The sequence below is a fragment of the Apium graveolens genome, chromosome 10, assembly GCF_009905375.1.
Source record: "Apium graveolens cultivar Ventura chromosome 10, ASM990537v1, whole genome shotgun sequence".
Lineage (NCBI taxonomy): Eukaryota > Viridiplantae > Streptophyta > Magnoliopsida > Apiales > Apiaceae > Apium > Apium graveolens.
Genome location: NC_133656.1, coordinates 176,204,966 through 176,222,194, shown reverse-complemented (window position 1 = coordinate 176,222,194; position 17,229 = coordinate 176,204,966). Strand labels below are relative to the sequence as shown.

The following is a 17,229-nucleotide window of genomic DNA, read 5'->3' as shown; positions in this document are numbered from 1 at the left end:
AGAGTTTATTCGAGAAGCAAGTGGATCAGGTAATACTAATCCTGTACGTCAGAAAGAACGTCAATCGTATAAATTAGAGCTACTCAGGCAAGGGAAGGAGTATGTCAAGCAAGGGAGGAACTATATTCAGCAAGGGATCAAATATATTAAAGAAAAAAGATCAGATATGCATCCCAAAGTGCTGCCAGGCACCAGATTTGAAGATCGTCAAGGAAAGGAGTATATTCGAGAAGCAAGTGGATCAGGTAGTACTAATCCTGTACATCAGCAAGAGCGTGGACTTGAAGATCGGCCGAGGATATTGGAGTACTCCCGAGAAGCGGATAGATCAGGCACCAATCATGTAGCGCAGCCACAGAGCGGATATGTAGAGTGGCAAAGGAGGGAGTGTATTCGAGACCCGGATAGGTCCGATAGAACAAATCCTGTACCTTGGCAAGATCACAGATTTGAAGATTGGCAAGGGGGGGACTTTATCCGACAAGCAGAAAGATCTGCTGGTACTTATCCCGTACGTCAGCAAGATCACATACTTGAAAATGCGCAAGGGATGAAGTATATTCGACAAGCAGATAGATCAGCTAGTACTAATACTGTACGTCAGCAAGATCAAATATTTGAAAACAGGCAAGGGATGGAGTATGTTGGACAAGCAGATAGATCAGCAACTAATTATGTACGTCCACAAGATCATGGATTTGAAGATCGGAAAGGGCTGGAAGACATTTATGAATCAGATCCTAGATGAGGAATAAGTCATGTATTTCAGCAAGAGCGCGGAAGAGAGGATTGGTAAGGCACAAAGTATATCCACAATACACAGTCAAAGGATGAACCTTTTTGTAATTGGTTGTTTAAGGTGATACGGTTTCTCGTTTGGAGATTGTTTTGATGGTGTAGAGATTGTTTTGATGGTGTGATGATGTGTGTTGGTTATTATTTATTAATAAATATTTGAATGTCCATTCCCATACTTTGGTTCTCAACTTTAGTTCATTTTACTCTGATCCTGGAATGTGAAATTTTGAAACCATTACAAAATCTGATTAGAGATGTTTTGCTTGGGGACTTTGATCAGGCAAAATGTCAAAATTGCTCTGTCTTACTTCCAAGCTTTCAATTTTTTCCGACGAGTTTTGAGTTGTAGAATACGAAGAGAGTAATCTGTGCATGAAAGAATGGTAGATTTTCATGACTCCTACTCTACAATCTTCAGAGAAACTTAAAAAAATTTAAAGTCACGATAATTATGTACTACCGAGTACAATTGAGGAGAACGAAATCAGCTAATAATTCGTGATAATACAAGATCACCTATATATCTTGTGCTACAACAAGAGCATAGATATGAAGATAGAGAAGCATATATACCGCTTAGCAAGGAATGAAACATATTCAACGAACAAGATCAAGCATGTATACTAATTTTCATGCAGGGCCCGAAGATTTGAAGTTTATCTAGAGATTGATTATAGTGGAGGAAGAACAAGAACATTGATTTATCGCTTACAGCAGCAAAGGCCCTGACATGAAGATCCGGAAAGGAAAGAGTATCCATGAGTACGGTAAGCACACAGAAACTGTTGCAGTAGCTAAACACAATTTACTGCAAACTAACATTTTATTGACATTGGCCAACAAAGTCAATGAAATTTCAGCAGGTAGCTAAACAGAACTTACATTAAACTACATCACATTATTCGATGAGAAAGTCAATGAAAATGTCACTTGCTCAATTTTCACACCTAAAACAGCTAGATGAGCTGCTTAGAAACACATTCTTTATAGATTTGTTAAAATTTTGGAGTCATTTCCCTATATATATACGTTCTCTTCATCTGTTATACTGCAAATCAAGCACAGTTTAAGCGTTTTAATGGAGATGTCGTCTGCTATTGTTGATGGTTCTTCATCGTCATCTACAATTGATGTAGATTATCTTCATCCTTCTGATAATCCAGGTATCGTGTTAATCCAAGCTGATTTTAATTATAATAACTACCTTCATTGGTGTAGAACTAAGCTAAAACTAGGTTTTGTTAATGGTACATATGTGCAACCTGATCTTACTTGATCTCTCTATGAGCATTGGAATTCTAGTAACTTTTTTGTTAATTCAATTTGTAGATGATCAAGGAACGAATGTCATTGATTTCAGATGAATTAACAGCTCAATCTGTGTAATAATACATTACTAAATTTAGTGTTTCATCCGTCCCCTTAATTTCTTAACACTTTCTTTTTGGAATGTCTCATTCATTTCTTAAGAGTTTTTAAATTACTTAGGTTATTATTAGAACACTGATGTAGACTTATAAATTCTTTCTCAGTTTTAAGTTGTTCTTCACTGTCGTATAAAGGTTGAAAATTAAACTTTAAGTAACAAATTCAGTTAAAAGGTGCAGTTTGTGTTCCTAAAGAACTTTACTACTAATTTGCACAGTAGTTTTCTAGAATGGTTGAATATCACTTGATATGTTGCAAATCTGAGCAAGTAGTATCATGGTGGTTAAAACAATTATTTCAGAGTTGTGAATAGCCATTGGCATTAAAGACTTTTCTTTCGGGAGATATAAACAATTACATGTTCAACTACTCCAAGCTGGCATCTTAAAAAGAAGTATATGCTGGATAATATAAACATGATCTTCTAGGTAAAAACGAAAGCTTACTGAAAACTACATATAATTGACATTGGCTAACAAAGTCAATGAAAATTTTGCATTTATATAACACATTAACTATCAATCTGGCCTATTACGCATGTCACACAAAAACTGAAACAATCTAGGAGATCTGCATCAGTCTTGTAATCTAAATTTGAAATATCAGGTATGAATGATGAACTGCGAGAAAGGATGGAGCTATTTCAGGAATTGACAGTAAGAATATTCAATAGACAAAGATCAGGTGTATTGCATAAAGAGATGGAAATTGATCCAGAAAATATAGAACACACTTGGCAAATGCTTATTGAAGACAAAACAAAAGTTAGCTATGCTGAAGTGCAACAAGGGATGCAGTACATTAAGGTATGGATGGCGTATATTCAACTAGGGAAGGGGAAATGGTTTGAAGAAGGAAATCAATCGGATAAATTAGAGCTACTCAGGCAAGGGAAGGAGTATTTTAAGCAAGCGAGGGAGTATATTCAGCAAGGGATCGAATGTATTAAAAAAATAAGATCAGATGTGCATCCTGAAGTGCTGCCAGGCACCAGATTTGAAGATCGTCAAGGGAAAGAGTATATTCGAGAAGCAAGTGGATCGGGTAGTACTAATCCTGTACTTCAACAAGAGAGTGGACTTGAAGATCAGCAGAGGATGGAGTACATTCGAGAAGCGGATACATCAGGTACCAATCATGTAGACTGGCAAGGGAGGGAGTATAGATCCATTCCTGTACCTTGGCAAAATCGCATATCTAAAGATCAGCAAGGGACGGGGTATATCCGACAAGAGGAATCCGGTGGTAAGAATCCGGTACGCCGGCAATATCACAGATTTGAAAATGGGATTGAGAATGTTCGACAAGCAGGTAGATCGGGTACTAATCATGTACATCGCCTAGATCACGGATTTGAAGATCGGCAAGGGATTGAGTATATTCAACAAGCAAGTAGATCAGGTACTAATCATGCACGTCGTCAAGAACATGGATTGGAAGATCGGCAAGGGATGGAGTATATTCGACAAGCAGATAGATCAGGTACTAATCATGCACGTCATCACCATGAGCACGGATTTGAAGATCGGCAAGAGATGGAGTATATTCATGAAGCAGTAACTAGATCAAGTACAAGTCATGAATTACAGCAAGAGGGTGAAGACGAGGATTCATAAGGCACAGAGTATATCCGATATACAATTTAATCAGGCAGCAAACATGACATGAGACACATCAAGGTATGTATATCCACAATACATGGCGGAAGGATGAACTTCATTAATTGTACTTTCTTTTTTTGTCAAAGAACTATATGCAATGATGTGTTGGAAATTAATGATTAATAAGGGTTTTGAATGTCCATCAGGTGTTCTCAGCTTTAGTTCATTTTACACTATCCTAGAATCTGCATTATGCAATATAATTAACTTTTGTGGTCTACATAGGATTAATAACTTTGGTTTTTAGTTGTTTGTGATTTACATTTTCTACATTTCCAACAATGACTAATGTATCGCTGTATGTAGTGTGATGTGTGTTTTCTTGACACGATGTTGTTTGCTTGCTTATACGATTTCTCTGTCAGAAACCATTGTTTGAATGCAGAAATGGTTGTACTGAATCGTTAGATAATCAGATTCGACATGTTTTGTTTTTGTGACTATGGTCAGGCAAAATGTCAAAATTGCTACAATTTACTTCCAATCTTTTTTTGTTTGACGAGTTCTGAGCTGTAGCATACGAGCATATGAAGAGAGGAATCTGTGCATGAAAAGATGGTAGATTTTCATGACTAGTATGGTACAATTTCAGCAGAAACCTAATGAATTTTTAAGTATCGACGTTAATTACCTTGCGACGTTTACTAAGCTGAATAGCTGATTTGCCCAAGAATTGGATCTTTGATTCGACTACTATGACTACCTTGTAGTATTACTGTAGGTCTCCAGAATAATTAGATTTTCATGACAGTTTTGTGAGGAGGCGATGTTTCATATTCTAGGTTGAAAATATGTAGGAAGGAAGGATTAAAAAGAAATCAGAAAGGCGACTAGAAAGTAGAACTACTAAAGTAAATATACTGGTTTATGTTGAGTAACCAGCTCATCTAAAACCTTAAGGTGTTGGAGGACGGGATTGGCAGCAATGGCTAGAGCGGCTTGATTGTCACAATGGAGTATAGCTGGTGGTAAATTTGTGAGACCAAGATCTTTGAGAAGATGCTTCAGCCACGAGATTTCACATGTCGTGAGGGCCATCGCCCGATATTCAGCCTCAGCAGAACTACGAGCCACCACGGTCTGTTTTTTTTTGCTTTCCATGAGATAGGTGAGTCTCCAAGAAATATACAATACCCAGTAGTTGATTTTCTGGTGATCGGACAGCTAGCCCAGTCGCTGTCACAGTAGGCTTGGAGCTCAGCAGCACTTTGAGAGGCTAGGAGTATACCCTGTGTCACTGATCCAAGAAGATATTTCAGCAATTTCTTAGCAGCTTGGAAGTGAACAGTAGTTGGGGCGTGCATAAACTGACTCAGTAATTGGACGGAGAAAGAAATATCAGGACGAGTAATTGTTAAATAAATAAGCTTTCCAAGCAAGCGTTGGTAGATGGTAGGATTTGGCAGAGGATCTCCTTGAGTATGAGTAAGTTTGAGATGAGAATCAAGCGGCAATTTCACAGGTTTGGAGTGCTGAACTCCATATTCTGCAAGAAGATCTCTGGTATATTTTTGCTGAGAAATAAAGAAGCCAGCTGCAGTTCGATCAACCTCCAATCCTAAGAAGTATCTGATTGGTCCTAAATCTTTCATGTGAAAAGATTTAGCAAGCATATCTTGCAAATAATCAATCTGAACATCATCATTTCCACAAATTAGAAGGTCATCAACATAGATGAGAACCACAGTAATAGTTGAAGTCTTTTTAAGAATGAACAGACAATAATCAGATTTAGCTTGAATGAAGCCCAGAGTGAGAAGGGTATTTGACAGCTTGGAGAACCATTGTCGCGGAGCTTGTTTCAGGCCGTAAAGCGCCTTGATCAGAAGGCAAACCAAGTCTGTAGTGGACTTTAGAGAAGGACTGTTCAACTCGATTCTGCAGCCCATATGTGTATACCCTTGAGGCAACTTCATATACACTTTTTCATGGAGTTCACCATTAAGAAAAGCATTGGTGACGTCCATCTGTGCTGTGTTCCAGTTAAGCAAAGCAGCAACAGCCAGGAGTGTTCGAATTGTAGTCATTTTTGCTACGGGTGCGAAGGTTTCAGCATAATCCTCACCGTATGTTTGATTGCAGCCAAGTACTACCAGTCGGGCTTTCTTTCGATCCACAGACCCATCAGAGTTATACTTGGTTTTGAATATCCACTGGCAGCCAATAGCTTTCTTGTTTGGTGGTAGGGAAGTCAATATCCACGTGTTATTACTTTCTAATGCCTGCAGTTCAGTGTTCATCGCTTGTACCCAACCAGAGTCTTTGACAACATCTTTGTAGTAGAGAGGATCATTGTGAATTGTCAAGGTTGACATAAAGCAATTGAATTCAGGGTGAATTGGTGTTTGGGCAAGGTTTGAGATGTGGGAAGCATGAGAAGATGTAGCTTGATAGGTCTGGTATTGTTGTAAGTATGGAGGTGGATTGTGTGTTCTGGTTGAATGGCGGGTAGGTGGTGGGTTTGGTGGTGTTGGAATAGTTGAGTGATCAGGTGAATTAGGAGGTTCAGATGGTGTTGACTCTTCAGGTGTAAGTGTATCAGAGATATCTATGTCATCCCATGAAGGTTGTGGTTGAATTGTTGTGGCAGAAACAGGTAATGGGTTCATATATTTGGTGATTGAGTCTGGGTGATAAGGATAAACATCTTCATGGAACACAACATCACGCGAGGTGAAGATTTTTTTGGTGGTGAGATCCAGTAATTGATACCCTTTTTTTGAAACAGGATAGCCTACAAACACACATGGAACTCCCTTTGCTGCAAGCTTGTCTGTGGTAAAGCTGGGATTAGCAGCAAATGCGAGACATCCTAGAATTCTGAGAGTAGAATAATCAGGAGCTTCATTAAACAGTGCTGCATACGGGGTAATCACATCTGAAGGTACAACTGAACTCGGCAGTCTGTTCATGAGATAGACAGCTGATTCGATGCAGTATCCCCAAAGAGACAGAGGTAGATGAGCATGAAATCTGATTGATCTTGCTATTTCAAGAATATAGCGATGCTTTCGTTCAGCTCGTGCATTTTGTTGTGGTCTGTGAGCACAAGATTGCTGATGCACTATGCCATGTTGTGCAAAGAACTGGGCACATTTGGTATCCAAGAATTCTGAGGCATTGTCTGAGCGAATAGTTTTGATGCCAGTAGAAAAGTGAGTGTAAACATAATTATAAAATTTCTGAAATTCAGCAAGAAAATCTGACTTGTAGGCAAGCAGTGTAATCCAGGTATACCTACTGTAATCATCTACCAAGGTGAGAAAATACTTCATATTACCTTTAGTTGGCACCTTGTACGGCCCCCAAATGTCAAGATGAATCAAATCAAATTTCTTTGCTGCTCTGGAGTCACTTAATTCAAATGGTAGTTTGCTGAACTTAGCCATGGGACAACTTAGACACACCAGTTCTTGTTTTTTTACTTTAGGCACATCAGGAATCAGTTGTAGCTTGGACATAGGCAGGTGACCAAGTCTATGATGCCACACATCAACAGCAACAGGCTTTGAAGTAACAAGATATGACTGGGGTTTTCTGATTTGAGCAGACAACCACTGCATAGGATTGTCAGTATTTACAAGATAATACAACCCATGCCTTTCTTGTCCTACTGCCTTCACAATTTGGGATTCATTGTCTATGATAACACAATATGTAGGTAGAAACTTAACTTCACAGTTATTAGACTTAAGCAGTTTCTGAACCGACAACAAGTTGTGTTTAAAATTAGGCACACATAAGACATCAGTCAACAATAAGCCAGAAGAAATAGTGACATTACCAATGTGAGAAATTCTTGCTGTTGCACCCGTTGGAAGATTAATGTGTTTGGACGAATCCAGCAATTTTGGGGCCTCCAGATTGTTGATACAAGGTGTCATGTGGTCTGATGCGCCAGAATCAATAATCCACTCATTGTTGTAGGACTGAGCATTGTAACAGCTTATCATGCCAGAGAATGGAGATTCTGGAATATCTCCCCCTGAGGTTGAGGACTGTAGATGAGAGTGTTGCATAAACTGAGCTAGTTGTTGAAGTTGTTGTTCAGAAAACAGAGGTGATTCATGACAGTCAGGTTCAGAGCTCTGAGCAACATTGGCCATGCGGGAACTCTGAGGAGACCTGTAGTTGGATTTCCACCGTGGTTTAAGAGTGGATGGAGAGGGTTTGGCTTGAGAGGACAACCCTTGATTGGCTGGATTCTTTGGGTGCCACTGTGGATAGCCAACAACAGTCCAACATCTGTCGTTGCTATGACCTTTGCCACCACAGAGAGTGCATTGATATACTTTAGAAGGAGGGCCTTTGCCATAGAGAGCAACAACATCAGTATCAGGTTTGTGACCCAACGTCATATCACGTTGAGCCTCTTCTTGTTGAAGTGTAGCAGAAGCACTTTCAACAGTGGGTAAAGGAGTCATCAGCAACAATTGACTCCGTTGTGGTGAATACATTTCATTTAGGCCATTTAAAAATTGAAACAGCTTACCCTCTTCACGTTGGACAGCAATATCAGCAAGTAGTTTAGTAACTTCTGGAGTAACAGTTGTAACAACAGGCAAGGTATTAAGACTGTCTAATTCCTCCCAAATAGTTTTCATAGCAGTGTAGTATTCATTAATAGACATGGAAGATTGTTTAAGTTCATAAACATCTCTATTAAGCTTATATTTGCGAGAGCCATTAGTGAGGGAGAAACGCTGTTCAAGGTTATGCCAAATCTCCTTAGAGGTGCTCATATAAATGACAGATTTACGAATAACTGGTGAAACATTAGCAGTAATCCAAGAAATAACCATATTATCACATGTCTCCCACATTTCAGCTTTCAAAGGATCATCGGTAGGAATAGGAACAGTACCTTTTACAAACCCCAGCTTGCGTTTGGAGGAAAGACCAATTTCCATGGAGCGACGCCAAGACCTGTAGTCAGAGCTGTCTTGAAGTTTTTCAACCTGGATGGATGTAGCTCCATCAGAGGGATGCAAGAACAAAGGATTTAGCATATCCTGATATGTTACTCGAGAGTTATTGGTCATGGTAAAAGATGGCTGACTGATGAGAAAAAGAAAGTAGATCTGAAAAATAAGTTGAGAGAGGTGTAGATATAACACCCAGCAGGATCAAAGATGGATCAAGAGGAACCTTGCTCTGATACCATGATGAGTAACCAGCTCATCTAAAACCTTAAAGTGTTAGAGGAAGGCCCCAATAGGATCATATATTTAACAGTTTACAGGGTTATGAACAATATTTATGGATTTGTGAAAAGAAAAAGAAATATTTATAGTTGTATTTTACCTAATCTAAGTTTACCCCCATCCGCAATTTGTTGAATGGAAGTAGATGACAAGAAATAAGAGAACCCAGAAGACAAAAAAGAGAATATCAGATAGATATGTATCCTAGAGATTATTAAGCACACAGGTCCTGTAGTCAGCAATGGATATGGATCCAGTACGTTGGAGGCAGAGCAACGTCAGATGTGCATTAAAAAGATTACAAGATTCATCACAATAAATCCTAATCTGGCGACCAAGTGAAGCATTAATAGGAAGGATTACGTATTCAGACGTTTTCTCTCCTTCTTTTTGTTGCAAAAAGAACATCTTGGAATTCAATCCCCGAATAGTGCCTATGCGACACATTAGGTTATGATTAGAACGTTGATGCAGACCCATAAATCCAAGCTGGAATCTTACAAAAATTGGTTGGAAACTTCTGGAAGAAGTAAACGCTGGATAATATATATCATCCTGTAGGTAGCATGGCAAAGAAAAGTCAATGAAATTCCAGTAGGTTGCTAAACAGAGCTTACTTCAAACTACATTACATTATTGGATAAGAAAGTCAATGAAATGGTCACTTGCTCAATTTTAACACTTAAATGCAGCAAGATGAGCTGCTTACAGACACATTGTTTCTAATTTTGTTAACATTCTGGAGTCGCTACATTTCAGCTGCAATACACATTTTCTTCATCTGTTTTACTGCAAATCAAGCTCAATTTAAGCGTTTTACTGGAGATGTCGTCTGCTACCGTTGATGCTTCTTCATTTTCATCAACAATTGATGTAAATCATCCTTATTATCTTCATCCTTCTGATAATCCAGGTATGGTGTTAATCACAGTTAAGTTGAATTATCATAACTACGATCAGTGGTGTAAAGCTATGGAAATTGCCCTCTCTTTTAAGCTAAAACTAGGTTTTGTTAATGGTACCTCTGTGCCACCTGATGATACTTCATCTCTCTACGTGTATTGGAATCGTTGTAATTATTTTGTTATTTCTTGGATCTTGAACACTGTAAGTTCTGAAATTAGACAATTTCTGTCAAGTTCGGGTACGGCTGAAGCTCTTTGGTTTATTATCAAACTTGTGATTGATGAGAATGATGTTCCCCAAATTGGTAATCTTCGTAAAAAACTTGCAAATCTTACTGAGGACAATTTAGGTAGTTTTGATATAATTTTCTATGATATACGTGCTTTAAATGATGAAATCGATGTTCTAACTGAGTCTAAGTGTACTTGTAAAACCTGGAAATGTAATGTTTATGCTCATCAAGGGAAGTTCACAAGGGAGACTAGACTTTCTCATTTACTAATGGGATTGAGCGATAAATACAGTGGCCATCCAATTAATCTGTCAGCATTTCGATATATTCCTACTCTTCACGAAGTGTATAGTTCCATCATTAGAGGGGAAAGATATGAAGATCGCCTAGCAAACGAGGATATTGAATTTAATGAAGGAACAAATGGATTGGCTGTTGATTCTGTACTGCATGGAGACCGGCAGGGGATTGAGGATATTCAACCAGCGCCAAGATCAACTATTCGAGAACCACCAACTCAATCTAATGGTGAGATGAGGACAGCACACGAATACAATCATCAAGGAATTGAGTATATTCGAGAAGCAGCACCAACTCCCATTTATGGCGAAGTGCGGACAGCACACGAATACAATAACCTGCAAGGGATTGAGTATATTCGAGGAGCAGCACCAACTCCCTACCGTGAAGTGCAGCCAGCACATGAATACAAAAATCAGCATGGAATGGAGTACATTCGAGAAGCAGCACCAACTCCCTCCTATCGTGAAGTGCAGCCAGCACATGAATACAAAAATCAGCAAGGAATAGAGTACATTCGTGGACCAGCTAAAACACCGTTTCGTGCTGATGTTTAGCAGGCATATGGATCCGATAATCAGCAAGAGCACTTACAACACTCGGTTTGAAACTCAGCTGGAAGTTGATTTGTTCCCTAAAGAGTATGATTACATAGAGAAACTTCTAGATGCACGTGATAAGATTAAAGCATTACAGATACTGGTAAGATGATTCATATTCTTGTTTGGAGATTGTTTGATGGTGTGATGATGTATTACGTATCAATGAAAATAAATAGTTTCAATTTCCATTACATGTAGACCATACATTCTTTCCTAGTTTTAACATGTATTAAAGTGGTCCTAGAGAAGTTGAATACTAACTGTGGAGTTCCACAGAATTAATATTTGAAGATTATATAGGATTAATAGCTTCGGTCTCAAAGTTATTTGTAGTTCATATTTACTGGATTCGACCTACAAGTCCATGACCTTACACCTTATCAATGTTTTAACCTTAATGTAAGGCCACGAGGGTACAGAAATGAGATAAACAATTAGAAGGTCAACTACTTCAAGCTTGGAAAGTGGAACAAGCATATCCTGAATGACATGCATCTCATGGTAATAATACAGCAAAGAGACCTTGGGTGGCATCAACCAACCAAGGGTATACCTAAACCACCATTGATCCCCAAATGGAAGGGATGACCAAAAAGATCAATACAAAGTAAGTGATATGATTCAAGAATTGAGGATTCAGTGTAACTATTAAAGATGATTTTCTTAATTTGGCTTTCAGGCATGAGTCAAATAAGCCATCAGAAGTAAATATTACATTGGGCAATCCTCTCACAAGATCTTTCTTCACAAGTTCATTGATATGGTCGAAATTGAGATGAGAAAGTCTTTTATGCCAGTTACAGCTGTCTTCCACAGATGCTCTACTAAGTAGACATATTTCAGAACTTTCAGAATTTATGGAGACCCCGATTTCATATAAGTTACCATGTCTATAATCGGTCATTACAACCTTGCCATTTGATTTACTGACAATTTCACAATGTTCTTAATAAAAAGTCACATGGTAACCTTTGTCACAGATTTGACTCACACTGATCAAGTAATACTTGAGTCCTGCAACTAGAGCTACATTTTCGATGATGACATTTCCAAGTTTGATTTTGCCATATCCCAAAATCTTTCCTAAGTTGGCATCTTCATAAGAAATATTTGGGCCAGCCTCCTCCTTAAACTCTAATAGCACGGATTTATTTTCAGTCAAATGTCCTGAACATCCACTGTCCAAGACTAGAGAATTTTTCTTGTTAACCTGCAATCGGTTATACAATTATTTAGTGTTTTTAAGGACTCGGACTTGTTTGGATCCTTTGGCCTTTTTAAGTTTGTTAACATTTGCAGCAGAAGACTTTGAATCAGAGTTTATGCTAACATTCTTAATATCAGAGTTTACACATGCAGAAACAACTTTTGATTTATTTAAATAGGGTTTTCAGTTCATAATAATCCTAGTACAAATTGTGATACTCTTTACATGTGTAAATTGAATGTTAAACACTACCACAATGAAAACATGGATTCTACGGTTTATATCTAATTATTCTATTCCTAAACTCCGAGTTAGGAGGAACAATGTTTATTTCCTTATTCTTCCTGCAAGCAACCATAAGATAATTAGTACTACCACAGTTTAAACAAGCTTTCTAGGTGCATTAGGAATGAGTTTGTATTTGTTCTCCTTATTGACACCTACTTTCCCATTTCTGTTCTTTTTAGGATGTTTTTCCTTGTTTTTCATTCTGACTTCTTTCAGCTTTTGCTTAAACTGTTTCTGAGTCATTAAATCAACATTTATTGACTTGGTGTGAACTTGTTCACACTTATCAGTTTTTAAGTTTGACTTAGATGATGATGTTGTCCCTTTTTCATTTACTGATTTAACAGAATCAACACTTAAATTAAACTTAATAGGTCTTAACTGAGACTTGTTCAGTTATATCTTTTTATCAGCATTTATTGGTTTAATTTTCTCAGATCCTTTTTTCATTCAAACTATCAGAATTAGATTTACTAGAATAACCTAATCCTGATCCTCAACTGCCATTTTCTATTAAAACCTGAGTTGTTTTTTCTGAATTAGTCCAAAGCTTAATGACTTTTCTTTCTTTATCTAATTTCTTTTCTAGGTAAGCATGCTTTTCTAATAGTTTTTCCTTAACATGTAAAGCATCATCTCTTTCCTTTTGAGTTTTTAGCATGAAAATCAACTCAGCTTTTAGGTGATCATTCCTTTTCTTAAGGTCAGAATTTTCAGTTCTAATCCTAGCATTTTCAAGTGTTTGATCCTTATAACTAACATGCAGTGTTTTAAGAAATAGCCTTAATTCACAGATATCATCAATATCAAAAGCAAGTGTAGTTTGAGGTACCTTCATCTCAGTAACCTCAGCCTCACTATCAGCATTTGCCATGAGAGCATAGTTGACATCCACATCCGATTCAGATGTATCATCTCGATTCTTCTCTTTGGTAATTAAGGCTTGTTTCTTCTCAACTCTTGGCTTCCTGCAGTCAGCTACAAAGTGTCCAACTCCATCACAGTTGTAGCACTCAGTCTTTGACTTGTCAAATTTCCCATATTTTGACTCTTCATCAGAGTTTCTTCTGTAATTCCTCCTATCAGTGTTTGAGAAACTAGAGCCATTTTTGGAAAACCTTTTTCCCTTCTTGAAGTCTTTGTAGACCATCCTCTTGAATCTTTTAACCAATAGAGCAGCGATTCATTCAATATCATCATTATCGTCATGATCACTTTCAATGTCTGAGTCACTTTCAGAGTTTGAGTCATCATGGGAGTTTGATGAATCAATATTAGACTTTCCAATCATAGCCTTACCTTTAGAATGTCTTTTTCTCCCAGCTTTCTCCATTGGTTTCTCTTCAACCTTGAGTGCAACCTATCTTGCTCTAGGCCCTTTTCTCTTGCTTCTTTGATCCATCTCCAATTCACGAATCTTTAACATGCCATAAATCTCATCTAGAGATGTCTCATCAAGATCATAATTATCCGTTATTGATGTGACTTTTAAGTCCCACTTTTCAGGGAGTGCAAGAAGAAACTTCAAGTTAGAATCCTCCGGATCATATTCTTTATCAACCAGTGACAAGTCATTCATCATCTTTTGAAACCTGTCATAGATTTCAGTCAAGGACTCATTAGCCTTTGAGTCAAAGTGCTCATACTCCTGAGTTAGTACTGTCCTTCTGTTCTTCTTAATAGCAGTGGTTTCTTGACACTTGACCTCCAAAGTATCCCAAATTTCTTTGGCAGTTTTCCATCCAATGACTCTATTGGACATGACACTGTCAAGACTGCTATGCAGAATATGTCTAACTTTTACATATTTTATAATAAATGAAAGATCCTCAGGAGAATAGTCCTTCTTTTCTTTATCAACCATCTTTTTATCTTGGCTTGCAACAACTTCATTGGCCTGTGAGGGCCATCATAAATCATGTTCAAATATTCAAGATCTGTTGCTTCCAGACACAGGTCCATCTTCACTTTCCAGATTGGATATTCATGAACCTTTCGAATAGGAACCTTGGTAGCCTCATATCTACTCATGTTGTGGCTGATTTGATTTGTGGCTGATGGAGGTGGGGAATTTTGTTGAGCTTCTTTGTCTTCCATTAAAGATTATTTTGTGGATCTTAAATTATTTGTTTATCAACAGCAAGCTCTGATACCAATTGTTAGGCCTTTAATCAAATATAGAAGGGGGTGGATATAGTTAAACAATCAAATCGAAATAACATACTCAATTAAAGGAACGGTTTTTATTATTAATGGATAAAAACTGATTACAATACTCTCTCAAAGGATGAATAGATATCCTTCAGAACTGCTAGGTTTTGTGAATAATATAAAAATATTCGAACACATCAAGTATAAATCTAACATGTGCTTATATACTGCACAGTTACACAATCAATTAGGAATCTCAATACAATACAATAAGGAATCCTAATATATATCCATCTATTGATTGATACAGTAAGTAAAGTCATACACCGACATATCTCTGCAAATATTTTCTCCTTTGATATCTCCTGATTTCCATCTTGACAATTACTGATGTGACTAAATGTCGATGTCAAATACTGATCGGAAAATACTAATGGTAAATGATGATGACGTCACCTCTGTCAAACTCTGATATCAAATGCAGATCAATAAACTCTGATAGTTTAAATAATGATATCATCAATTTCTTCTAACAAATCTTCACATGATGCAGGAACTAGCTCAATTAGTGTGTATTTCCAGCTGAGTTAAATCACACAAATTTGATTCTTATTCCAAAGAAGGAAAGTGTGGATAGGCTCACAGATGTCAGACCAATGGCATTATGTAATGTTCCGTACAAGCTAGTAGCAAAGGTTCTTGCAAATAAATTGAAGATCATTCTTCCAGATACCATCTCAGAGAACCAGTCTGCTTTCGTGCCTGGAAGAAGCATAACTGATAATGTGCTCATTGCTTTCAAACTGATTCATTATATGAAAAGGAAAAAGAGATGTCGAGATGGGGAGGTGGCTCTAAAGCTCGATATAAGTAAGGCTTATGATCGAGTTAGTTGGAAATATTTATGGCACAGAATACTAGTGATGGGGTTCGATGCTAAATGGATAAGATGGGTTAAACTTTGTGTTATTATAGTCCAATATATGGTTTGTATGTATGAGAATTATGTGGGACCTATAAATCCTAGTAGGGGGCTATGGCAGGGAGATCCTCTCTCCCCTACCTCTTCTTTTTGTGTGTCGAAGGCTTATCTCACTCACTCAGAGGTGCTGCAATTAATGGAGATATCAATGGATGTCGTATTTCTTCAACTGTTCCTGCTATAACTCATCTTTTATTCATCGATGATAGCTTCCTTTTTTTTAAAGCAACTGTGGAGGAATCTCAGACTGTTAGAAGACTTCTGAACTCAAATACTCTAATGTCAGGTCAAGCAGTGAATTTCCAAAAATCTGGGAACTTTTTCAGTTTGAATGTTAGACGGGATAATTAATAGGCAATAATGAATATCTTGGAGGTTCATACTGATTTGAGGAATGATAAATATTTGGGGTTGCCTTCATTAGTTGGATGTTCAAAGAAAGCTATTTTCAGTTTTGTTAAATATAGAGTATGGAAGCGGATACAATGGTGGAATACTAAAACTCTCTCAAGAGCTTGTAAGTATGTAATGATCAAAAATGTCACTCAGTCAATACCGTCCTATTGTATGTCTTATTTTTTACTAACAAAAACTTTGTGTCAAGAGATTGAAAGGATGTTAAACGGGTATTGGTGGAAGGCTGGGAACATTAATAATAGTAAGGGCATTTGATGGTTATCTTGGGACAAGATGTGCATGGCAAAAGATAGAGGAGGCATGGGGTTTAGAAGTATGTATGAGGTTTAACTTAGCTCTTCTTGGAAAGCATGTGTGGAACTTTCTAAGTAATCCAAATTCTTTGGTTGCAAGAATTTTAAAGCTAGGTATCACCCAGAGTGTCATATATATTCTGAATGCAATTAAGGGAACATGTGCAAGTTTTATTTGGCAGGGGATTTGTGAAGCTAAGGAAGAGCTGTGTAAGGGATTTAAATGGGTTTTGGGCAATGGCCAAGACATCAATATTTTCTATGATCAATGGCTTCGAGGAAAGAATGACTTATGTGTTGAGAATCACCATGTGAATAGCTCTAGAACTGAAAAGGTCTGCGAGTACTTCCGTCCAAACATCATAGAATGGGACGTGAACAAAGGACAACAGACTTTTCATGAAGATGATGTTAGGTGTATTTTGAACCTCAGAATTCCACAAAACCAAATGGCTGATCGAGTGGCTTGGCTAAACATAACGGATGGCAGATACACGGTAAAGTCTGGATATCACCATTGGTATAATAGGCATTATAATATGCAGAATGAAATTCTAGCAAAGGGGTGGAACAGACTGTGGAAGCTTAATATCCCACAAATAACAAAATTCTTTCTTTGCGTATGTGCAAGAACAAAATACCAGTCCGGAATTTGCTAAGGGAAAAAGGAGTGCAAATAATAATTGTTTGTCCAATGTGTAATCATGATGTGGAACATCTTCTTCACATTTTCTTTGACTATACTTTTGCAAGAAAGTGT

General features: G+C 37.6%; 1 protein-coding gene across 1 annotated transcript; it reads left to right on the top strand.

Annotated features, from left to right (window-relative positions):
• Positions 1 to 1,862: 1,862 nt before the first annotated feature.
• LOC141692644 (uncharacterized) lies at positions 1,863 to 4,258 on the top strand. Its single transcript, XM_074497549.1, has 2 exons — positions 1,863 to 1,961; positions 2,833 to 4,258. Exons 1-2 carry the CDS (start codon positions 1,877 to 1,879, stop codon positions 3,840 to 3,842), a joined length of 1,095 nt encoding a protein of 364 aa, XP_074353650.1. The 5' UTR covers positions 1,863 to 1,876; the 3' UTR covers positions 3,843 to 4,258.
• The last annotated feature ends 12,971 nt before the right edge of the window (positions 4,259 to 17,229 follow it).